Source organism: Rhinolophus sinicus, linkage group LG10 (genome assembly GCF_036562045.2).
Source record: "Rhinolophus sinicus isolate RSC01 linkage group LG10, ASM3656204v1, whole genome shotgun sequence".
NCBI classification, from domain to species: Eukaryota; Metazoa; Chordata; class Mammalia; order Chiroptera; family Rhinolophidae; genus Rhinolophus; species Rhinolophus sinicus.
In genome coordinates, this window is record NC_133759.1 from 102,038,541 (window position 1) to 102,063,519 (window position 24,979).

Consider the following 24,979-nt stretch of genomic DNA (forward strand, 5'->3'; position numbering starts at 1 on the left):
AAATGTTCCCATGGTTCTTTCACTGCCCTCTTCCCTTCCTGCTTCCTCTGCTGATCCGAAACGTAGAGGGGCAGAGTTCTGCACACTTGGAAAACTTCTGATGCTAGAAAAACGCCTTCATCTTAGGTAAAATGGTTATAACCTGTGTGATCTGATTTCCATAGCGTTCAAGACATTTTCAACACCCACTTCCCCAAAAAGCCTGATATCCCACATGTAGCCGCCGGTTTTTCTTCTTATCACGACCATCCTCTCCAGGCAGTCCTTGGAAAACCCACGTCCTGTGGAGTAGAGTAAATGTGTCAGTCACTACCGTCTTAGGGTGAATTTCTGTCGTAGAAAAAATATTTTCTTCCTCCCCCAGTTGAGAATATCTTAGGAATTGGACCCTAACATAAGGCAGTACATGATAAGGGATAGGACAGAATCTCTCTGCCTTTTCTTAACTTGGCCTCTTTTGATAAGCATAAGAATCTCACACTTTCCATAAGGTTTGAAATTCTAATTTTTTTTTTCATGTTGCAAATATAAAGTTATAATATTAAACGTGTTTGTTTGTTTTTCCAACTGAAACACTTCCCCCTGCTGAGATGCTGGTGGTTGTATCAGGGTGAGTCCATAGCATGAGTGCATCAGGGAAGCTCTCAGGGAAGGGAACTCTCCAGCCCAGATGTGTTAGTGCTGGAGACAGAGGAGACATGGCAAAGGGGGAGCCTAGGAAGGAGGGCCAGGGCAGCAGAAATTGAAAGTAAGCCTCACCAGGCAAAGGTCAGCTTTGCCTGAGAGTTTCAGCCAGGACACGCCCCACTTAAAGCCAAAGTAGAATGTGAGGAAGGAATATGGTTCTAGTTAGAGAGCAAATGCTTTCTGTGTATAGTCAGGGCATCGACGTGGAGGTCAGGAAACAAAATGTAACACAACACCCTACCCAGAGTAATAATCACAACAATATCCCCATAACATTTTGGACAGTCCTTGGCAGTGTTCAAAGCGGTTTTACTAAAGACAGAACCAGGTTTCAAGGGGCCTGAATTTTAGGCAATTTTGGAACGAAACTGAAATTGTTTAGGATGAGAAAAGAAGCCAAAACAATTTGTAAATTTTGAAAAGCTGGCAGTTAGTGCAAACATCACAAAATCCAGGCAAATAACCTAAATGTGTTTTATTAATTACTATCACACTTCTGTGATACTTGTTTGCCTGCACTTTTTGGCTGCGTCCTCTTTGCTCGTTTTTTAATGTGACAATGATTTTTGTAATGTCATTATCTATAGAAAGAATAGAGAACTATTCAGTCTTTCCTCCAGTATAGCTGGGGAACATTTGTTTCAGATTACTGATAAATTAGAAATTCTTCTTTCATGTTCACAATTGATGATTGGTGATGTAAAAATTGTTAGAATTGTAAATTTTGGAAAAACCTCATCAAGCTTCTTTCATAGTATATCTGGGCATTTCAGGTTTTCTTGTGCAGTGAATAAATACTTATTGAACTGACACTCATTAACCAGTTTGTCATTGATGTCCTAGTAACAGTGAACTATGACATCTACATTGGGCATTGCACTTCCTGTAACGATGGTGGGTGAATTCGTACAATAGGGCAGGAACATTCCTTAAAGTCATTCCCATACCAGAATTGGCTAGCAATACTCTAACTATGTGCAAGGAAGACGTATGAGCCACATAAGCACATCCCCCTAAAACTAAATCAAGTGTATCCCAACTTGCTTTTCTTCGGTTAGAACTAAAACAAACAAAAAATGTGGCCATTTCCACTCCACCCTGTTCTGTGGTACAGAGCGAGTAGGACTATACAGAGACAACAGCTGATGGCAGCTTTGTCGTTCTGAGTGGGGCATGAGGGATGGGAATTAGTCCAGGGCAGGGTCTGCCCGGCACTGAGGGAAGCAGCCTCATCCCTTCCTTCCGTCACTCAAGAACTCATTTTCCCAGCCTACTCTCTCCAGGGCTCTCTAGTAAAAATCAACAGTATCGAAGGAAGTCATGTCCATATTTACTTACTCACTTCCATTCGCAGCAAAGACAAGCATACACACATAAATCACAAGACAGCCTGATGAGCGCTCTGCAAGGCAAGATGATAATGCTTGGAGCAGCCCTGACGGCTTCGCAGAGGAGTCATTGAGACTCCACAGTGTGAAGAGCTAATCCGTCTCAATTCTTGAAGCTGAGACACCACTTTTTCCTCAAAGGGTATGTTACAGGGTTGGTGTTATTGAGGCCTTGGACACAAAGCCCAGACCTGTCTCTTGTAAGTAGGGCACCTGTGCTTATCTCCGTAGACTGGCTCATGAGGCTGGCATTTACGTTTGTTGCCTGCTAAGCACCCACCCTGCTAATGGCCCTGGATTGGAATAGCGGTGACCTCAGGCTTTCTCCAAAGCTCGTATCTCTATGGTCATTTGGACTCTGCACTCTCAGTGACTTGGTCCCCCACCCCTGCCCTTCTCCTTCCCCCAACATTGATATTATATTAATCAACGTAAAGCAGATATTCTTAGGCAAGAAGTAGGTCAGGTCTGCAGCCCCAAATCCCATCCAGTCTTTTCACAAAATCTTGACTAAAAAAAAAGTGGAATAGATATCGCAATAATTAAGAGCCAAATATGACTACCACTGGTGGCAGATAACATTTCACTTTCATTAAGCAATATAAAATAGACACGCGAATTCCCGGCTGCCACCCTGACACACCAGGCTTTGCAGAATGAATCTTAAATTGCACTATGTCAGTCAGAGCTCAGGAGTTATCAGCATCATTTAATTAACTTTTTTTTCTGCAAAAACTAACACGTTGGAATAAAATATAAAAATGTAATCCCTGTGCAAACCCACCACTAATGATGGCCCCCAGCAGAGGCCTGAGCTGCACCTAAGCACGAATCAGGACATTAAACCCTCTTTGTTCTTTCACTGACACCTCCTCCCTCAGCAGGAAGCAAAAGAGAGGTCAGGCCTTCCACCTCAGCGGGCAGGCTCAGGAATGGTGAGCAGTTCTCTTTACCTGAGGACCTAGCATCTCTCTTCTCCCGAAAGTGGTTAACTTCCAGCCACTTTCCTATTAAAATTGACGTGTTTTTGTTTCTAAAAGAAAAAAGAAAAACTTTTACTAGTTTTTCAAAAAGCAATGGTAATCGGAGTCTTTGGCTCCAATTGCAGGAGGAGGTTGTTACCTATGAATTTCATGATGGGTTTTGTCTGTAAGAAATAACGCATACTTGACGTCCCACACATGCACGTGAGATGGGGAGAGGGAAGGTGGCATCGAGCAGGAACAGGAAGTGGTTGAGACTCCAGGATTCAACAGAGTGTCGCGCTGCAGTGGGATGTGGGCACAGGATCTCTCTTGGTTGGTAGTGACTCTACCCTGTAATGCACGTAGGTGGCCCAGGTGGCACTGGGCTCCCTCCCACACCCAGGGCAGACATTGCAAATGAGTCATAGACCTCTTCATAGTTGAGCTTGAATTTGGCTGCAGAATCCTCCCGCCCTCCCAGCAGCCATCACCACTCAATAGGTGTTGGCGCTCACAAGGTAACTAGCTTGCCATCTCTTCATTAGCCAGAAGACCTGTCTCACCTGTTGCCACTTTTGTCATGTGACAGCCACATTACTGGTCCAAGAATTCAAGCATTCTTGTCTAGATTTTTTTCAATGGTCGGGAGGAATCCAAAACCAGGGGGTACTTCCCGGGAAACTGAGCCAGGAGCTGTCAGCTAGCAGAGAAAACAAGATAAATACTGCCTTTTGGGGTCCCCTTTATATAAGAAACAAAAATGTTATGTTTGTTTTATCATCAATTCTTCAGCTAACTGTTTGTTCTTTTTCCTTCTGTTTTCTTTCTATAAAGAAATAAAGAGTTTAAACATAGGTAAGACAAAAAACTCTTTCCCATATAATTTGATATGGTTCGTTTGCTTCCTTGTGTTTGCTTTTTGTTTTGTGCTTCTTGTGTAATGTTGTATATTTTTATGTACCAAATATAGTAACTTTTTTATGTGCTAATTGTGTGTTGTGGATATGATAAGCTTTAGCAATTATGAAATGCAGTCAAAAAGCAACCCAATAAGCTGACAGTAATTAGAATTTCCGGGAGATGCAACAGCAAGCTAATGAACCCTCAGCGAACTTTTATCCCGACCGCTCAGTGTGGTCCGTAATTGGGCTAAACAGTTGAGGCAAACTTCTGGCTTTTGTAAATGCTGGACTGGGTTCACAAAAGCTTTAATGAACTGGAAACGGGTCAAAAACTCATTTTCAACTCATTAATGATTTTTTTCCCCTGGATATATGGTCATTTAAAAAAAAAAAACAAGTTAATTGCCAATCTGCTGGTCAGAATGCATCCAACAGTCAGATGCATTGAGGATTTTCATAGAGTTAAATCACTGTTAACTAATATGAAGGGTGTAGACCAAGTACTTTTTGTCTAAATAAATAGCCTTTGTCATTCAATTGCTCCAAAGTTATTGAAAACCATACTGGTACCACTCGTATACACAGTGTACGACACACACATGTGTGTGTCTGGCTCTGGAGAGCTTCCCATTACAAAGTTAGGAGCATGCCAGGTTGCCCCAGGGTGCACTGAAATGGATGTAACATAAGCTTTTCTGGAAGAAAAATGACCTTATTTTTACTTGGAAGAAGAGAGAAAACAAAGCAGTGTATTTTAATACTCGAGGGAATACCTCGAAATGAAACATGGAAGGGGCTTCTTGATGACGTTAGGTCAAAATTAGACAAAGGGTGGAGTCCAGCTGTACAAGATCATCAAGGTCAGTGGGAAAACCATGACTCTGCCTCCTTCTTCTCAGGCACCCCTAAATTAGCTGGGGATAGGCAGCGCAATTGGGACAAATTAAAAAAGAAGCTGTAGTGCAGTGCCTGGAGGGACACCCCCTGCTTCAGACTCAGTGCATTTGACCTTCACAATAGCCACCGTGGAAGCATGGGTGGCCATCTACCTGAGCTTCTCTGCAAAAATCTTGGTTGGAATGAATAAGAGGCCAGGGGGAAGCATGCCCCCCACCGGCAAAAACTGACCCCATACCCTCAACTGTCTGCTCTTCTGCCAGAGATTTTGCAAAGCCTTCTTGAACCAGGCTCCCTAGAAAGCCCAGAATTAATGATCTTGCTCACAGATAGGCACAGATGTGTAATGCCCGGATCCTTCTGCTGGTCACACCAGCCACTCTTCATTCAGTAGCAAAGTACAGCATCTAATTACAGGATGGCATGAATTTTTCCCTTTCTGCCCTAATTTGTTTTGCCTATATGGACATTCTCTAAAGACTTAATAGCCAACAAAATAATGAAGAGGGAAGGGCAGGGAAGGGGAAGGAAAGAAAGGGAAGGGAAGGGAAGAGAAAGGAAAGGAAGGGAAAGCAAGGCATCCACGTAGCCTGCTCTTTCAAACTACTTATCTGAGCTGGAATTTTAGAAGACCTTGACTTCTAGTTCAATTATGTGTCTTAATAGCAACCTGAGGAGAAGCTGGAATTAAAGACAGTCTCGATTCACAAATTGTTCCTAAAAATAGCTTCCTAGTTCTTTTCTTCCTTAAATCAGGGGAAGAACACAAACGGTGGTGTTTTAATTCGTAATTTGCCAGCTGATGTCTGCAGGACAAATGCATCCAATGCTGGCATTGCCCTCACCTTCCCTTCACCTCTCCTAGCTCCTCTCTTCCCATAATTTTAAACTACAGTTGAAAAATAAGTGGGGGGAAAAAGGGCCTGTACTCATTTTAGGCCTGGCTACAAAGCCTAGTCTACCACACTGGGGCACAGTGGCCCCCACTGCTTGTGTCCTAGAGGCAGTGATTTTAATAACCAGTATGGGAAGGCCATGAACTCGCATTCTGGTCTCAACCTCCTCCAGCCAGTGACTGACAAAGGGAAGAACATGTAGGGTTTGAGCCCAAAGGGACGGGAGTGATGGTCTGCTTTGATTAGGAATCCCATACAAGGAATCTAGGACCCAACAGGGCCACGAGACTTGCCGAAAGTCACCAGCTGAGTCAGAGTTGAGTTGAGAGATTCCTGTGTCTTAGTCCTGAGCCACGTCTACAAATCTTATCCTGTCCTCGTCAATAACACACAGACACCTAGATGCACAGCAGAGAAAGAGGTCCAGGTCTCTGAGGCTTAATGCCTTCCTAATACATTTCACACACTGCTGATCGCCTGGTGTGGCGGAGGGCCCTGGCCAAGCCTGGTGCACACCTGTGACCTCAGTGTTACCCAAGATTTAAAAACTGTATCTCCAACCCTAGTAATTCAGATTCTGGACATCACACTTCTTCCCACCAGTGCCAACTTTATGCGTATGAAGCTGAGGACTGAGGTTGGCTCTGGAGAGCACCCCCATTACCGAGTTAGGAAAACCCCTGGTTGCCCCAGTCTTAATGATCTAGTACACCTCGGAAACACTGAGGAAGCACAGATTAAAAGGAGAATGGGTCACGTGGGAGCGTGCCTCAATCCCCTTGAGAACATAGTAAACCCACAGGGGGAAATCAAGGGCACTGACACCCAAAACACAAACGCGAAAACATGACCAGAGTGGGGTCTTTCGCACTGGCTAAAGGAAGCGATGGCATTCTTAGCATGATGGGAAAGGCTGGCCTCTCTGATAGTGTGAGAAGTTGAAGTCCAGTTAGAAGTAGCTGAACACCACGATGTGTTAGAACATTAAGTTATTATGTTAGATTCTTTCCAGTTCACTAAAGTGGGAAGACACTGGAGATGGTTAGAGTCTCGCTAGGACTTTTGTCATCCCTTCGATCCAGTAGGTCAGCTGCACAGCCCCCTTCTCATTTCTCTTTGTGCTTCTTCTACTAAAGCAACAACCCAGCACACAAATACTATTTGGCTGTCGACCCCGTGTCTGGCTCTCTCTACGTGTCTGACACCAACAGTCGGCGAATCTACCGAGTCAAGTCTCTGAGTGGAGCTAAAGACCTGGCCGGGAATTCGGAAGTCGTGGCAGGGACCGGAGAGCAATGCTTGCCTTTTGACGAAGCCCGCTGCGGGGATGGGGGGAAGGCTGTGGATGCGACCCTCATGAGCCCTCGAGGTAAAGGCTGCCACGGAAGAAGCCCTGCCCTAGAGAGAGGCTGCCACATGCTGGGCTTTCTTATTGAAACTGAATGAACTAAGCCCAGGCACTGCCCAACACAGCTTTCCCTAGAATAATTTAACTCTGCTAGATTGCTGTGGTGCGTGGGTGAGTGTTTTCTTAAAAACTTGTTTACTTGAAGTAAACTTCATCACCCACATATGCTACAAATGGAAAGAGGGATGGATTGGGCCTGGAGATTTCTGACTGCTTCCAGTCTCCAAGATTCAGAAGGCAACGTTAGCTCCTTGAGCCCGAGTGCCAGCTGTGTGGGCTGGATTCAGAACAGAGTCCCATGGGGGGCCTCCTGCCACTCCCAGAAGTTCACGTGAGACACGTATATATCAAGTCTAAAGCACAGTGCCTGACATTTTGTAAATGCCCAATAAATGGGAGCACGTTGGGGGCTCCGGGGGGGGGGGGGCAGTGCTGGGACCTGCATCCCCCAGGGCTCTGATGTGCTAAGTAGAGTCAAGGCTTAACTGGGAATGCTTCCCGGAGGACACGTTCTGAATTGGGAGTTGGCGACTGTAAAAATCATGTTTCTCCTCCACATTGTTGCAATGAGATATGAAGGGTATTCAAGTAATTTGCTACCACTAATTTTTCAAGTGATGAACTTGGGAAATAACTTCTTTCCCAAAGACAGCAACAGATGCAAAGTTATTTCCCCATTCATTCATTTGCAGCCTGGGTTCATTTGCAGCCCAAGGTTCATTCTTCCATTGGGTGGGTGGTGATACAGCCAGCACCCCAGGAATTACGCAGCTCTCTCAGCACAGTGCTCATGAGAAAGGGTGGCATCTTAGAAGGTTGGGCACCACTGCTCTGAGCATGCTGCCCCAGCCGACGAGGTCCAAGAAGATACGGTCCAGTGGGGCATCCCCACCTCCACCGCACCAGCCCTGCTCCTTGCCAAGAGACACACTCCCCTGTCTGTCTTGCTCAGGTATCGCTGTGGACAAGAATGGGCTCATGTACTTTGTTGATGCCACCATGATCCGGAAGGTCGACCAGAATGGAATCATCTCCACCCTGCTGGGCTCCAACGACCTCACTGCCGTCCGGCCGCTGAGCTGCGACTCCAGCATGGATGTGGCCCAGGTGGGACTCTCTTATTTCTCATCACTAAGCCATACCTGGGTCTTGGCCTGAAGTTCTCACCCCCCACCCCCCGGCCTGTTTGAGTTGGAAGTGGAGTGGGAGGCGGAGATACAGATACAGATCCCAGGTTTGTTCGCAGAAGGCTTGAGATGAACTGGATAGGAAGGTGGAATGGGAAATGTCAGATAGAAATGAGAGGGAAAGAGAGAGAGAGATTGGTTGATTCTGCTCAGAAAAGTGGAGCTGGTGACATCCTCCAGCCGTGGCAGATTACAGGGTAGGAGTTACTGGGTAATTACCTCTCTTCCCCATCATTATTGCAGGTTTGAGAATGTTCCGTACAGTGTTATATGTCAATCAGAACTTCCCTGTTAATCTCAAATGATTGCATCCTCACTATATAAACCTTTACTTTGTGCAGTAATAACTACAGCAGAGCCCTCTACAATATTCCCCCAAGCGATATTCCTTTAGTCCGGGCTCTTCCAGTGGCAGAGAACACAGGTTCACTTAAATGTACAGTATAAGAAACTGGGCTTTATTAGATGGATTGCAAACAACCTGGAGTATATGTTTGCCCTTCCTGTAAGGGCATTTCCAACCCTCAGTCAATCTCATTAATTTCAGGTCAAATTCCACAACAAACGAACAACTTGCTCGTGAGATTTTCATTTCAAATTCTGCAGAAAAGGAATGTGTTTGGTCCAGCTTGTTTCTTCAAGCAAACACTCAAGTTTTAACGTGCTGGCCAGCCTGTGCTTGGGCTGCCCTTGGGTCAGGGCCACATTCCAAACTGCATGGCTCCTTTTTTGTGAATTGGATAAAGGGGTCTCCTCTAAATGAATGTAGCCTCCTCAGGCCTGTGGCTTGGTGAGCAGGGGGTGGGCTGGATCCCACCAGGCCCTTGTGCAGTGGACTACCTGTCTAACCGTATGTGATGACTCTGACCCTGGTGCAATCCTCTGAGGCTGAGAGGAGCATCATGGGTAGAGCTGGTGACCTAGTCTAGCCACAGCAGATGATATCTATAGTGGGAGAAGTTGGTTACGTAGTCTCTCCTCCACCATAGTGCACACTCAACATGGGCAGTGGGCAGATGGCTTGGTGATGGGCGTTTCTTGTACAGGTGTTAGTAAAAACTCCCTTTTCCCCAGCTGCCTAACACCAGTCTAAGGGCCCTACCCCGTGAAACGTTGGGCATGTTAGAGGCTGTTCTTTCATCGGAAGCCATGTCATCCACAGGTTCGCCTGGAGTGGCCAACAGACCTTGCTGTGAACCCCATGGACAATTCGCTGTATGTCCTGGAAAACAATGTCATCCTGCGCATCACTGAAAACCACCAGGTGAGCGTCATCGCGGGACGCCCCATGCACTGCCAGGTGCCCGGCATCGACTACTCACTCAGCAAACTGGCCATTCACTCTGCCCTGGAGTCGGCCAGTGCCATTGCCATTTCTCACACTGGGGTCCTCTATATCACCGAGACAGATGAGAAAAAGATTAACCGCCTGCGCCAGGTCACAACCAATGGAGAGATCTGCCTGTTGGCAGGGGCAGCCTCCGACTGCGACTGCAAAAACGATGTCAACTGCAACTGCTACTCCGGAGACGATGCCTACGCGACGGATGCCATCTTGAATGCCCCATCGTCCTTAGCTGTCGCCCCAGATGGTACCATCTACATCGCAGACCTTGGAAACATTCGGATCCGGGCAGTCAGCAAGAACAAGCCCGTTCTCAATGCTTTCAACCAGTACGAGGCTGCGTCTCCCGGGGAACAGGAATTGTATGTCTTCAACGCCGAGGGCATCCACCAGTACACCGTGAGCCTGGTAACGGGGGAGTACCTGTACAATTTCACGTACAGTGCTGACAATGACGTCACTGAGTTAATTGACAATAATGGGAATTCCCTGAAGATCCGTCGGGACAGCACTGGCACGCCCCGCCACCTGCTCATGCCTGACAACCAGATCATCACCCTCACGGTGGGCACCAACGGCGGTCTCAAAGTCGTGTCCACACAGAACCTGGAGCTGGGCCTCATGACCTATGATGGGAACACTGGCCTTCTGGCCACCAAGAGTGATGAAACAGGATGGACAACTTTCTACGAGTAAGTAGGTTTAGAAAGGATTTCCCAACAGCACTTACCCCGCCCACCCTAGCTGGCATCAGGATGGGTTGTCCACGTAGCTTTGAGAATTGCTTAGTCACGTTGTCTTCCTAACGTTAATGTCCACTTATAGCCCCGAGATATGCATGTCCCCTCTCCCCGACTCCTAAATGATTTGCACCGTTGGGCCTCTGACATTGAACATGCCCCCTATGAGAGTGGGGAATTGCTCTTGCCTGCTTGCCGTTCTGATATCCGGATATTGGACATGCACGGCACCTGAGAGAGCAAGCGCTGATTAACTTTGCTGATTATTCATGTTTGCCGTGTGTGCGGAAATTAGAACCTAAAAGGCAAGATCCTGGTGGGGCTCCTGTAATTTGCCACTAGGTCCAGCAACACACTTGATTGCACAGACAGGCAGATAAACTCTGAATTTCCTCCTCAGCAGAAGCAGATCAATACAGATAAAGTGCTAGGTATATTAAAAGATGCGAGAGCTGGTCATATTTCCCCTAACAATTATCTCATAGTTAATAGTCCCGCCGTTTGTTTTGCCAAAAAGCTGTTTTCCCTCGTTCCTGCAGGCAGCTCTCTTGGTCAGACTGCCTGCTGCTGCAGGTATTAACCAGCGGGATGCTGGTTGGAGGAAATTGCTAAGGCGTCTTCTGCCAATTGCTGGCTGAGACGGGGGTGGAATTGACAAGTATCTGGCTCTCCTTGAAGGGTGAAGGATCTGGTTAACCCCGATGTGTTTGGAGTCCTTGCTTGCTTTCTGTCGAGGTGTTGCTGCTAGCTGAGAATTTAGTAAGTTAGGGAGGGCTTGTCACAGAGGGGAAACCGGGAGAGAGAGACATTGTTGATCACTCCCAAATCCAGGAAAGTTCACTTTCTCTTTGTGTTGAAAATCGGCTTGGGAGAATGTAAAGGAAGCTGTTGCCCCCTACTGGAAATCTGCTGCATTGCAGAATTGCTTTCCCTTGCCCTGTCTTTCTTCTTAGGGCAAAGCTGACTTTCTCACACTTCTGAAGCACCCTAACATCCATCCTTCAGGGCGCAGGAACTTGATCCAACTTTGTGGGCCAGTTACTCTGTCCCTGAAGGCAACATGTGAGTGCCATCTTTAGCTCTCACACCAAGTTGGGTTAAAGCTATACTTTAACCCAAACACCTCCTAGATGTTCATCTTTCCTTCTAGCAGTTTCACCTAAAGAAACAATGCATTTCAGAGATCATTTGTTGGCTCACTTGACTAAGGAAAAAACAATGTCGCTCTCAAGAGCCAGTGTGAATTAGGCCTGACCTAGACACTTGAGCAGGCATGGGAATGCACTTTACAAGTCCTATTTGTCTGCTAAATTCCCAGGAAAGAACAGTACTTAAAGTTACAACCACCCCTTCTCTCTCTCTCTCTCTCTCTCTCTCTCTCTCTCCCTCCCCCTCCCTCCCTCCCTCCCTCCCTCCCTCCCTCCCTCCTTCCCTTCCTCCTTTATTTTAATCCTTACCACTGTCACCACCTGACATTCTCTATATTTTAAATTGTAGTTTATTTTTTGCCCTCTCCATCTAGCATGTACAGGTCTTAAGGGATTTTCATGCACTTTATTCCTAGCCATGTCCCCAGTGCCTTAAATGTTGCCAGGCACATAATAGGGCACTCAGCGAATACCTGTTGACTACATGAATCAGAGGCGGCCCTCCAGCCCCACACAGGCCGAAGCTGGACTGGTTTCACTGGGTGGCCTTGAGAGCCCATGACAGGGCCTCAGCTCCTTGTAATGATGTGTAGGCTTCTCTGCAAAAAGACTTGACTCTGGAGTTACTCGCTGCACGGGGGAGGTAAGCAAAGCTAGAGCTGCCGGCAGCTGAATCGTCTTTGAAAGTTAAAGAGAACATGTTTTTCACCCTGTGGCCCCTGAGATTCTGGCCTCAACTCCAATCTTCTGTTCCCCAAGAGTAGAATCTCCGCTTTCTGCCGTGTCTCTCATAAGGAAGCAGGGCGCCCTGCACAATGTAGGTCTCCAGGTAGCACAGGGGATTGGAATTCAATCCTAGTCTGGGTCCCAAGAATAAGCGCCTCACACAGTCCCTACTTGGCAGCAAGAGTTGGGGACACTGTCTGTTCTAGAGTACTCCACCGTATACCTCGTATCTAAACACTTAGGACTGTTACGTTAATTTTTATTGAGGTAAAATGGACATACTATTATATTAGTTTTAGGTATCCAATATAATGATAACACAGGTATATGTTACAAAATGATAATAAATCTAGTTACCATCTATCACCATACAATTACAAAACAATTTATTCTTGAGATGAGAACTTTCAAGATCTACTCTCCTAGCAACTTTCAAAAATGCAGTACGGTGTTATTAACTAGGGCCGCTATGCTATACATTATAGCCCCAGGATTCATTTATTTTCTTACTGGAAGTTTGTAACTGTCGACCTGCTTTCCCCCCTTATACTCACCCCCTGCCTCTGGCAACCACCAATCTGTTTTCTATCTGCGAGCTTGGTTTCTTTTTTAATTTGTCTTTCTCTATCTGACTTATTTCACTTAGCATAATGTCCTCAAGTCCTTTCCATGTTGTCGCAAATGACACGATTTCTTTCTTTTTTACAGCCGAGTAATGTGTGTGTGTGTGTGTGTGTGTGTGTGTGTATACCATTTTCTTCATTCATACATCGATGGACACTTAGGTTGTCTTGGCTACTGTAAATAACGCTGCAGTGAACATAGGGGTGCATTTATCTTCTCCAGTTAAGTGTTTTTATTATTTTCAGATAAATACCCAGAAGTGGAATCGCTGGCTCATATGGTAGTTCTTTTTAAGTTTTTGAGGAATCTCCATACCGTTTCCCATAGTGGCTGCACCCATTTACATTCCCAGCAACAGTGCACAAGGGTTGCTGGTGTCTTCATCCTTGCCAACACTTGTTGTCTTGTTGATTATACGCATTCTGACAGGTGTGGGGTGATATCTCATTACGGTTTTAATTTGCGTTTCCCTGATGATTAGTGATGTTGAGCATCTTTTCATGTACTTGTTGGCCATCTGTAGGTCTTCTTCGGAAAAAATGTCTATTCAGAGCCTCCGCACATTTTTAATTAGATGGTTTGGTTCTTTGCTTTTGAGTTGTATGAGTTCTTTATGTATTTTGGATATTAAAGCCTTATCAGATATATGATTTGCAAATATTTTCTCCATTGAGTAGGTGCCTTTTCATTTTGTTGATAGTTTCATTTGCTGTGCAGAAGCTTTTTAGTTTGATGTAGTCCCATTTGTTGATTTTTTTTTTTCTTTTGTTGCCTTTACTTTTGGTGTCAGTTCCAAAAAATTATCACAAAGACCCATGTCAAGGAGCTTACTGCTGCCTCTGTTTTCTTCTAGGTATTTTATGGTTTCAGATCTTACTTTCAAGTTTAATTTTTGTCAGTGGTGTAAAATAGTGGTCCAGTTTCATTCTTTTGCATGTGGCTGTCCAGTTTTCCCAACACCATTTATTGAAGAGGCTGTCATTTCCTCGTTGCATATTATTGGCTCCTTTGTGGTTAATTAATTGACCATATGTGTGTGTGGATTTATTTCTTAGCTCTGTATTCTGTCCATTGATCTGCGTGTCGGTTTTTATGCCAGTACCATACTGTTTTGATTACTATAGCTTTGTAATAGAGTTTAAAATCAGGAAGTGTGATGCCTTCAGCTTTGTTCTCTTTTCTCAAGATTGCTTTGGCTATTCATGGTCTTTTGTGGTTCCATACAAATTTTAGGATTGTTTGTTCTATTTCTGTGAAAGATGCCATTGGAATTTTGATAGGGATTGCATTGAATCTGTAGAATCTATAGATTCAATAGGTAATATGGACATTTTAAAATATTAGTTATTTTAATCTATGAGCATGGACTATCTTTTCATTTATTTGTGTCTTCAATTTCTTTCATCAATGTCTTATAGATTACAGTGTACAGGTGTTTTACCTCCCCTTGGTTAAATTTATTTCTAGGTATTTTATTCTTTTTGATGCAACTGTAAGTGGTATTTTCTTAAATTTATCTTTCTGCTATTTTGTTATTAACATATAGAAATGCAACAGATTTTTGTGTGTTGATTTTGTATCCTGCAACTTTACTGAATTTATTTATTAGTTCTAGCAGGGTTTTGGTGAAGTCTTTTGAGTTTTCTATGTAATATCATGTCCTATGTAAATAGTGACAGTTTTACTTCTTCCTTTCCAGTTTGGATGCCTTTTTTTTTTTTCCATGCCTAATTGCTCTGCCTAGGACTTCCAACACTATGTTGAATAAAGTGGCATCCTTTGTTTTATTCCCAGATCTTAGATGAAAAGTTTTCAGCTTTATACTATTGAGTACCATGATGTTAGCTGTGGGATTGTCATATATGGCCTTTTATATGTTGAGGTATGTTTCCTCTATACCAAATTTGTTGAGTTTTTATCATAAACAGATGTTGAATTTTGTCACATGCTTTCCTGCGTCCATCAAGATGAACATGTGATTTTTAGCCTTCATTTTATGGATATGGTGTATCACACCAATTGATTTGTGGATGTTGAACTATCTTTTCATCCCAGGAAAGAATCCCACTTGATCATGGTATAGGATCCTTTCAATGTACTGTTGCTAATATTTTGTTGAGAATGTTTGAATCTATATTCAACTGAGATATTGGCTTGTAATTTTCTTTTCCTGTACCATCCTTGTCTGCGGTTGGTGTCAGGGTAATGTTGGCCTTGTAAAATGAGTTTGGAAGAGTTCCCTCCTCTTCTATTTTTTGGAAGAGTTTGAGAAGGATTGGTATTAATTCTTCTTCGAATGTTTGGTAGAATTCACCAGTGACGCCATCTCATACTGGGCTTTTGTTTTTGGGGGGTTTTTTGATTACTGGTAATTTGTATGTTTATATTTTTATTTCTTCATGATTCTGCTAAATCAGGGGTGTCAAAACTGCAGTCCACAATCCATTATTAATTGGCCTGCAGCAAATTTCAAAAATATATTTAGTTTACTTAAATAAACCAGGTGAGGCAATACGTAATTCACCTCGAGTGAGTGGCCCGGCTGTTTGTGTATTTTACCGCATATGGCCCTTGGTAAAAATCATTGAAAAAAGTTTGGACACCCCTGTTCTAGATTGTATGTTCCTAGGAATTTATCCATTTTTTTCCAGGCTGTTAGATTTATTGGTGTATAATTGTTCATGGTAATCTCTTATGATCCTTTGTATTTTGTGCTATCAATTGTAATGTCTCCGCTTTCATTTCTGATTTCATTTGAGTCAGCTCTCATTTTCTCTTGGTGAGTCTAGATAAAGATTTGTCAATTTTGTTTATCTTTTCAAAGAACCAGCACTTAGTTTCATTGATCATTTCCATTGTCTTTTTAGTCTTTTTCATTTATTTCCACTCTGACCTTTGTTATTTCCTTTTTTTTTTTTTTACTAACTTTGGGCTTCATTTGTTCTCCTTTTTTGTTTTCTTATTTTAAAATATCTTTTGTTTCTGGTTATAAAACAAAAAAGTAAGGCATACTGGTTACAAATAATTCCTCAAATAAGGAAACATACAAAAAACATGGAGGTAAATCTCCCTAATATTGAGATGTCTATATTTTCAGAGAATTCCTTCTGTATTCTCATTTTTTCACTCCTCCCGCCCCCAAAAATATACTATCAGAGGAATATATTTTTGTATTCCACTCTTTCTACTCAACAATATGTGCATTTTTTTTCATGCTGATAAACAGAAACCCACATCGTCACTTTCGATGGTTTCATAGGTTTCTACTCTATGGATAAATCATCAGTTATTTAACAAATCTTTGATCAATGAACATTTAGGTTATTGTAATTTGTCACTTTGTAAATAACATCTTTGTACCCCCGTCTGAGAAGCAGTTTCTTTAACAGACAAAAAAGCACAAGGGAGTCCCTTTGTGTTGGAGAGTCCGAATCTTGTCCATGTTTATAGTGGTTATACCACCAGAGCTTTCCAGGGAATGTAATATCTGTACCACCCACTGCCTAGTCCCCTGAGCAAGTGATAAGAGTAGAGCCAAAGGCTGGGCCGCCTTTGGCTCATAGCCTCCCCGTCCCCCACCACCTTTGCACAACTGGTCGTTCAGCTTAATGCAGTACCACTTTCAGCCTTCAAACATCTACGGAGCTTGACTCTTTCCAGTTCACCACAGAAGCGAAATTTCTCACCTAACAGAAAGTCCCAAAGCAGATCTGCATTCCTTTATTCCAAGAACATTTACCAAGCACCCTCCATATTTGCTTTTGTTGTCCTAGGCACTAAGGGGTAAAGTCCAACAGGCCACAGCAGTTCTGCTCACAGGCCCTCCCCACATGCTGTACCACTTCCCATCTCCATCACTCAGGACCTGCCAACTTTGTCCCTGTCTCCAGTCCAGAGGGAGTCACACCCAGAAACTGAGTAGTTCTTCCTTCTCTTTAACCCTCTAAGCAAATACCGTCATTGTTCCGTCTTCCTCCCCATCCCTTCTCTAATAGCAAGTTGATCTGGGAGAGCTCAAAGCCCTCTCCATTTAGACCTTGAAAAGAGTCCGTTTCCCTTTCCTAAGGCGTAAGGAGGGCACAGGCTTCCTGAATACAGTGGCTCTTTCAGTGGGGAAATGCTCCACCAAGTGGAACAGCAAGGCTTCTGCTAAAGGAGATGGGAAAAACACTCCACACTTGGAGAAAAGAGTAAAGATGACACATATACATAAAGAAGGAGAGCCCAATTTCAGGCAACTTTCTGGCAGCAGAACTTGATTGCTGGTGTGCTTAGACTTGGGTGCTGAGGACAACTGAGATCAAGTGAGTCACTGGGAAAACTGTCTAAAACAGGCTTCTTAGGGAGCTAAGCCACGATTGGTTTGGGCTATAGGACCACAGAAAAAGTTACCGGAAGCCAAGCCTGCCACATTTGAGCCAAGGCATGGAGATGGCATCTGGCCCAGGCTGACCGTCCAGAGGACGATGAGGTGATAAGTTGGACAAAGTTATATGAGTGTGGAAGACCAAGGGCATGGATGGTCTCAAATGCTAAGTTTTGATTTAACTGAGCAACCAATGGGAAAGAGCGTGGTTAGTTCAATAGAGACGGGTCATAAGGAAACTGATCATTTTTAGAAAGATTAACTTGGTGGCTTTGTAGTCCATATAAATTAAAAAGCACAAAATGCTCAGAAGCAGACGTCCCCACTAACTTGGGAAAGCATAATTAAGTACACACTGCCAGAGGTTAAATGTTTTTACCAAGTCAAGTCAGGTATATCGGTGGGTAGTAGAAAGTGTCACCACAATTTTTCAGGGCAGGTTGGGGTTTTGAGGATTGTGACAAGGGGCCTCAGAGTGACACACCACCTGGCCACCCCACCTTCTAATCTCTTCCTCTGGCCCTATGAACCTGTCCCTTGTGTGGTTCTGAGTGTTGGGAAAGCCTTCAGCCCCAGTAACTGTGTTCTAAGCAGTGTGTTGTCCTCCAGCTATGATCATGAGGGCCGCCTGACCAATGTAACACGCCCCACGGGAGTGGTGACCAGTCTGCACCGGGAAATGGAGAAATCCATCACCATCGACATTGAGAACTCCAACCGTGATGATGACGTCACTGTTATTACCAACCTGTCTTCAGTGGAGGCTTCCTACACAGTGGTACAAGGTAAGCCCCCTACATCCCACCACCCCACCCCAAAATTCACCTCCTGACCCAGAATCCAGCCAAGCCCAGAAGTGTGAGTTACCAAGCCCAAGAGGACTTTCAGAGACCTACAGCTTCACTCAGCTTGCGATTTTAGTGAAATGTCTGCAGCAAACAAACTCCACAAGAGCTCAACCTTGTAGAAAATGACTTAATCAAATTCAGAAGAATGACATCTATACTGAATTATCTAGATATTTGGAAATGCCTACAGGCTTATCTAAAAATATTAGTTGTCATCCCCCCGTGCTCTCTCCCCACCCTCCTACCTCTCCATCCCCAGCACTCCCCACAGACCCAATACACATAGTTACTTTCTCGAAGGCTGTTTATTCTCTTGGGCTCAACTTATTTTTGGTGGGGGAGAGGGTCCCCATTTTGATTCTCTTTTCCCAGCATTTGTTTGTTGAGTTGTTCGTCCTGGAATCAGAGCTCTTTAGCAATCTCTTGCCAAGACTGGGATCTCAAAGGCTTCTGACCACCCCATGGTTACTGTTGCTGTTCGACATGACATACAGTCCAGGACAAGCACAGGGGCTGGCAAGAAAAGGAATTGTGCAGATTAATTTTTCTTTTAATTAAGATATAATGTCAGTGGGTTAGCCCGTTGTCAGAAGATAAAAGTGTCCTCTCAGTAGATAAATGGTGACATTTCTGGACTATTATCCCCCAACAGAGTCTGTTTCAATGACTCTATTTCTGCTCTGCCAAATGATTAATGATGTAGATTCTGTCTTTCGGCATGATGGCTGCAGTCGCAGAAGTGACAGGTACTCACTTGCTCACTACCCCAGTATCTCAGAGGCCAGCCCGGCTGGACTCCTCTGCCCAAATAATCAGGAAGCAAATATCTGTAAAAGGAGTCTCTGACTCACATTTCCTTCCTGGAACTTTCCGATAAAGAAAAAGGTCAGAAGTCTGATTGACTAGTATTGCTTCCATTTGGGCAGGTAAGCGCACGTTATCAGCACCTACTGGCTCAGTCTACCTCATGTTGGTTAAATCTCCTTAGAGTTCTCTCGAGTGGAGGTGGCATCATGATGGAGTCAGCCCCTGACGCATGAGGCGCAGGATGGTTGCTTTTTCTCTTGATTTTCTTGAAGAATCCTAGACATGATTTGTAGTGGATCTGACCTGTGGCTAAACCATCAACTTCAGGTTAGATGGTAGGCAAAAATGAAAAAATATATATGTATTTAAGTAGTTTTGGGGTTGTTGTTTTTTTCCAGTTAAGCTAAAATACATGTCAAAGAGCAAGGATGTGATTGACACAAATTGTGTAGGCAACAGACATCTTTAAATGTTTAAGTGTACTATTAATAGTCTTCAGTGAGTAAAAGAAAAATATCACAGCATAATTATTTCTGGAGTGCCACATATTAATAATGTTTTTCTTTCCACGGATCAGTAGCATCTCTGTACTCACCTTAACATTGTGTGTGTGTTAATTGAAGGTAGCCTTAGACTGACAGCTGCAAAGTACCATGGAAACTTATAAAAATAAGGGTTCTATTCTCTTATGACTGAGTGGATAATTTATTTCCCTGTCCCCACCCCCACTTACATTTCTCCAGATCAAGTGCGGAACAGCTACCAGCTCTGTAATAACGGTACCCTGAGGGTGATGTATGCCAATGGGATGGGTGTCAGCTTCCACAGTGAGCCCCATGTCCTAGCGGGCACCATCACCCCCACCATTGGGCGCTGCAACATCTCGCTGCCCATGGAGAATGGCCTAAACTCCATTGAGTGGCGCCTAAGAAAGGAACAGATTAAAGGCAAAGTCACCATCTTTGGCAGGAAACTCCGGGTAAGTGGTTTCACCCAACTTGTCACCACCAAGTAGTCGGGGATACACCCTTTCCTCAGGAGCTGTGGAAGTTTCCTGGTTTCCAAGCCTCCATTACTCCTTTCCTCCCTGGAAAAGACAAGTCTTTCCCTCAGAAGGTAGGAGCCATATCCCTTTGGGGCTGACACCTTGGGGAAAATGTTCCCCATTTCCTAGGACTGAAAACGGACGGGGTTTACCGTTTTCACTAGAGCTAGAGACAGCCTTGGTGTTCTTTTCACACTTGCCATCTTCTCCCTCAACTTTCACTGTTTGGCCAGTTTAACAGATGAATTGGTGCCAGTGTAACTTGCTAAATGCTTAAAGAACAAATATTTTACAACGTGCTGTTGACACTCAAGAAGTTGACAGTCCAGTAGAATATATAGAAGCAGGGTAACCTGGTGGGTTAAGTGAGAAAATAGAGGACCATCCAGGGCCTGGTGGGATCAGAGAGGAGGAGATATCACCCAGCCTGCGGGGATCACGAAAGTCTTCCCAAGAGGAAGTAAAAAGCCAACCACGGAAGGAAGTTTTAACCAACTCTAGCTTCTGCAGACTAGGCAACTTACCCACAAGTTACGTCTCTTAAAAATTAATACATAATATTTATTGAGGACTTTTATGATATAAGCATTACCCTGTTTCCCCAAAAATAAGACCTAGCCTGACAATCAGCTCTAGTGCGTCTTTTGGAGCAAAAATTAATATAAGACCTAGTCATGTTATATTATATTATATTATATTATATTATATTATATTATATTATATTATATTATATTATATTATATTATATTATTATATTATATTTATTATATTATATACCCGGTTTTATGTTATATTAAAATAAGACCGGGTCTTATATTAATTTTTGCTCCAAAAGACGCACTAGAGCTGATTATCCGGCCAGGTCTTATTTTTGGGGAAACACGGTATGTTAAATGCTTTACTTGTATTATACTATTTTCAGTAGCCCCGTGGGGATTGTCAATAATATCTCCATTTCTCAGACGAGGAAACACAGGCTCTGGGGAAGCTAATTAACCTGTCCAGGGGCACAATGGCTGGAAAAATGGCAAAGCCAGACTCAGCCCCAATTCCATCTTTCTGTGTGGTTCACTTGCCAGTATTCTTATCCACCAGGCCACACAGCTTCCTGTTTCGATCCTCGTGCATCCAGATAATCTGGGTCCTACTCTGGTCCCTTATCTGGCACTCAGAGGGACTGTTTCTTACCCCCAGGAGGCAATCCTAGGGATCCCAGGCTTCATGAAATTCGACACGTACTCACTGAGTTTGATTGGCCAGGCACTGTTATTCACTGGAGATACATGGCACAGCACACAAAATCCCTCCGCTCCTGCAGCTGACTTTCAGGGGTGAGGGCAAGAGGGGCAGACAATAACTAAAAGAAATAACTACAGTAATTGCGGATTGAGATAAACACTAGAAAGACAGTAAACAGTGGAACGTGGCAGGGTGTAACTAATGCTTTGGAATCCCTAAGAGTGGAAGGCTTACTGCTCACAAAACTTGGGCCGTAACTTTTGCTGGGTGATTGGAGGGAAATTCAGCCAGCCCAGGTGACCTCCCTGCAGGGCCCAGGCCACTCCATATTACCATTCTGCTTTTGTCTAGTTGAAGTTTAATTCTCACAGTAGGTTATCAGCTGGCTCCCATGTTTTTCTTCCTCTGCTGGTATCTGCAAAGTTGCAAGCTGCAGTATCTTCCTAAAGACAAAAATGAAATGAGATTAGTAGTTAAATCCTCAGTGACTGGATTTCAGGGCTGTATAATTGATTTTTGATACTCTGCACTGGAGAAGTTGATTACGAGTAGTAATCACGCCTTTTCTCTGATAAATCAGTTACGCGTTTTGACTAAGTTTTCAAAATAAAGTTAGATGTGGCCCTAATATAAAATGGCTATAATCCCAACTCTGAATGTTAAAAATCTTAATAATGGGACTTGTGGTAATCAGCAGAAGTTAGGCACGCCGGTCTTCTAACTGAATTTCTGCCAGGGTTAGATTTGCTGGCATCATGTTTATGCAAATCAAAACACAGCTTTATCTATCAACACCTCAACACTTAATTGTCTAGTGTTAGTTCCTGTAACAACAATCACATATCCATTTAGCTCTCTTAAATGAAAATCACTATGAGATTATAACAGGTTGAGTGGACTGAAAATGTAATTTGAAAATGAGGGAGAAAGCCTGGAATTTATTTGCATCTCATTTATTTTAGTTCAATTCATGCATTGTTTAGTGAACGAAATAAAAGCAACTCCTGGCAATTGCAGGGGAGCAGTTGGGAGAAGGGGTCAAGGAAAGGTGGAGTGTGATGTGGATTAGGAGAACTGGGGGTGGGGGGTGGGTCCATTGCCTGAGCTACTTCATGAACCCATGGCAGGGAAGTTTGCAGCTGCTAAACCAAAGGCATCTGTTGGCCTCCACAAGGCATGCAGGCTACCTTGGCTAATGAGAATGCAGGCTCTTCTCTCCTTACCTTCTGTCCTGACAGTTCTTTTCCCTCTAGTTTGACTCCATTGTCACATGGAGCCCTGAAATTTTTCATTCATTCAAAAGGTGTTTACAAGACTGGACTCTTAGGCGAACGTTACATTTTATAACTAATTGTTTGGTTTCCTGTGTACCGTCTAGTTTTATTTTCTCTTTGGTGTAAGTCTCTTCTGTTATTTGGGCTACAAATTAAACCAATATTTCAAATTGTAAACCAAAGAAGATGTTTACTCAATGCCAACTATATGTCAAGCACTGTGGAGTGAGTGGACTATAGAGAGATAAAACTAAATTCTTGCCAACAAGGAGCTTACAGTCTGGTGGAGGAGACAGTGCAAATAGCGTGATGTACACGATAATAGAGGTTAATACCACAAGGAAAGGGATACTTCATTGTATTAACCAGGAGAGGATAGGCTGTGGGCAGAAAACAAGACCTGAAATCTAAGGGGCTGAACACACAGTCCAAATGAATCAGGCAGCTCTTAGTGATCACTCACTGTATTTGTTCCACCTTCTGATGCTGTCATTTAAGCACATGACCTCCAAGGTTGCTGTGCAAGGGGAAGAGGGCTTGGATGGTTGAAGGGGACTTAATGAGCAGGGCTGGACACGGCATGCAACGTTTCCACCCACCCTAGTGAGAACATGGTGGGGTAGCTTCAACTTAACTGCAAGAAAGCCCAGGAAATGTTGTCTTTCTGAGTGCCCAAGGAGAATAACATGAAAGGAGAGTTGGTGAACACAAAGCAGGGTCTCAGGCACCCCAGTCAGGTCTGACGGTTGACATGGGATCTGGAAGGGCATCACAGAAGAGTAGAAATCAGTTCTGAAGCGCAGTAGGAATTAGCCAGACAACGAGAGAGGGAAGGGATGATCAGACAGAAAGTGTTGCTGTGAAATAATTGCAAAGAGGTCAAAAAGGGGAATAGCATTTCAGAAAACTTTAACTCAGTTTGACCAGAGAGAAGGGGAATGTGTTATATTGGGGTGCAAAAAAGAGGGAGTTGGCCGGGGCTGCACATGGAAAGGAATAATTTGCTAGGCTGGCGTTTATCCTGAGGACTGTGGGGAGCTGTTCCAGGGTTTAATTAGCAGAGTGATGTGTTGGGATGTGTTGTATTAGAAAGATCTCTCAGAGCCCAGAAATAAATCCTCACTTATATGGTCAATTAACCTACAACAAAGGAGGCAAGCGTATACGGTGGGGTAAAGACAGTCTCTTCAATAAGTGGTGTTGGCAAAACTGGACAGGTACATGCAAAAAAAAAAATTAAGATGGACCACTTCTTTACACCATGTACAAAACTCAAAGTGGATTAAAGACTTAAATATTAGATCTGAAACCATAAAAACCCTAGAAGCAAATATAGACATCGCTGTTAGCAATATCTGTTAGATGTGTCTCCTCAAGCAAGAAAAACAAATGAAAAATAAACAAATGGGACTATATCAAACTAAAAAGTTTTTTCACAGCAAAGGAAACCATCAACAATAGGAAAAGACAATGTACTAAATGGGAAAAGAATATTTACAAATGATAAAGGGTTAATATGTAAACTATATAAAGAACTCATACGACTTGGCACCAAAAAAAAAAACAAACAATCCTATTAAAAAATGGACAGAGGACCTGAAGAAACATTTCTCCCAAGAGGACATACAAATGGCCAACAGATACATGAAAAGATGTTCAGCATCACTAATCATCAGGGAAACGCACATTAAAACCACAGTGAGATATCATCTCACACCTGTCAGAATGGCCATCATCAGTAAATCAACAAACAAGTGTTGGTGAGGATGTGGAAAAAAGCGAACCCTTGTGCACTGTTGGTTGGCTTGTAAATTAGTGCACCCACTATGAAAAACAGTATGGAGGGTCCTCAGAAAATTAAAAATAGAGCTACCATACGATCCAGCAATTCTACTTCTGGGTATTTATCAAAAGAAAAACAAAAACACTAATTTGAAAAGATATATGCACCCCTATGTTCATTGGAGCATTACTAGTAACAGCCAAGATATGGAAGCAATCTAGGTGTCCATCAGTAGATAAATGGATAAAGAAGATGTGTGTATATGCAATTGAATATTATTCAGCAATAAAAAAAAGAATGCAATCTAGACATTTGTGACAACATGGATGGACCTAGAGAGTATTATGCTAAGTGAAATACGTCAGATAGAGAAAGAAAAAATATCATATGATCTCACTTCTATGTGGAATCTAAAAACACAAAATAAATGAATAAACAAAATGGAAGCAGACCCGTAGATACAGAGAACAAGCTGATGGTTGTTGGCAAAGCAGAGGGGGTGAAGGGTTGGAGGGGTGGGGGAGAATTAAATAAATAAGTAAATATATATATATATATATATATATATATATATATATATATATATATTTTTAGTGAATAAATAAAAAGCAAGAAAGCAAAACTGTCATTATTTGGAGAATCTGTTACCTGGAAAACAAGAGACAACTGAAAATATTTCAGCAGCAATAAACAATTTCAGCAAT

At 43.3% G+C, this 24,979-nt stretch overlaps 1 protein-coding gene across 11 annotated transcripts in view; it reads left to right on the forward strand.

Annotated features, from left to right (window-relative positions):
- TENM2 (teneurin transmembrane protein 2) overlaps window positions 1-24,979 on the forward strand; it is a 1,556,107-nt gene that overhangs the window by 1,501,693 nt on the left and 29,435 nt on the right. For 9 of the 11 annotated variants that reach the window (XM_019740878.2, XM_019740872.2, XM_019740899.2 and 6 more), the window contains 6 exons: window positions 3,875-3,895; window positions 6,872-7,104; window positions 8,096-8,250; window positions 9,493-10,367; window positions 17,889-18,064; window positions 19,678-19,913. In XM_019740878.2, coding sequence (XP_019596437.2) covers window positions 3,875-3,895; window positions 6,872-7,104; window positions 8,096-8,250; window positions 9,493-10,367; window positions 17,889-18,064; window positions 19,678-19,913 — 1,696 coding nt within the window. The remainder of the gene's footprint in view (window positions 1-3,874; window positions 3,896-6,871; window positions 7,105-8,095; window positions 8,251-9,492; window positions 10,368-17,888; window positions 18,065-19,677; window positions 19,914-24,979) is intronic. The other 2 variants (XM_019740888.2, XM_074313873.1) reach the window with 1 other exon arrangement.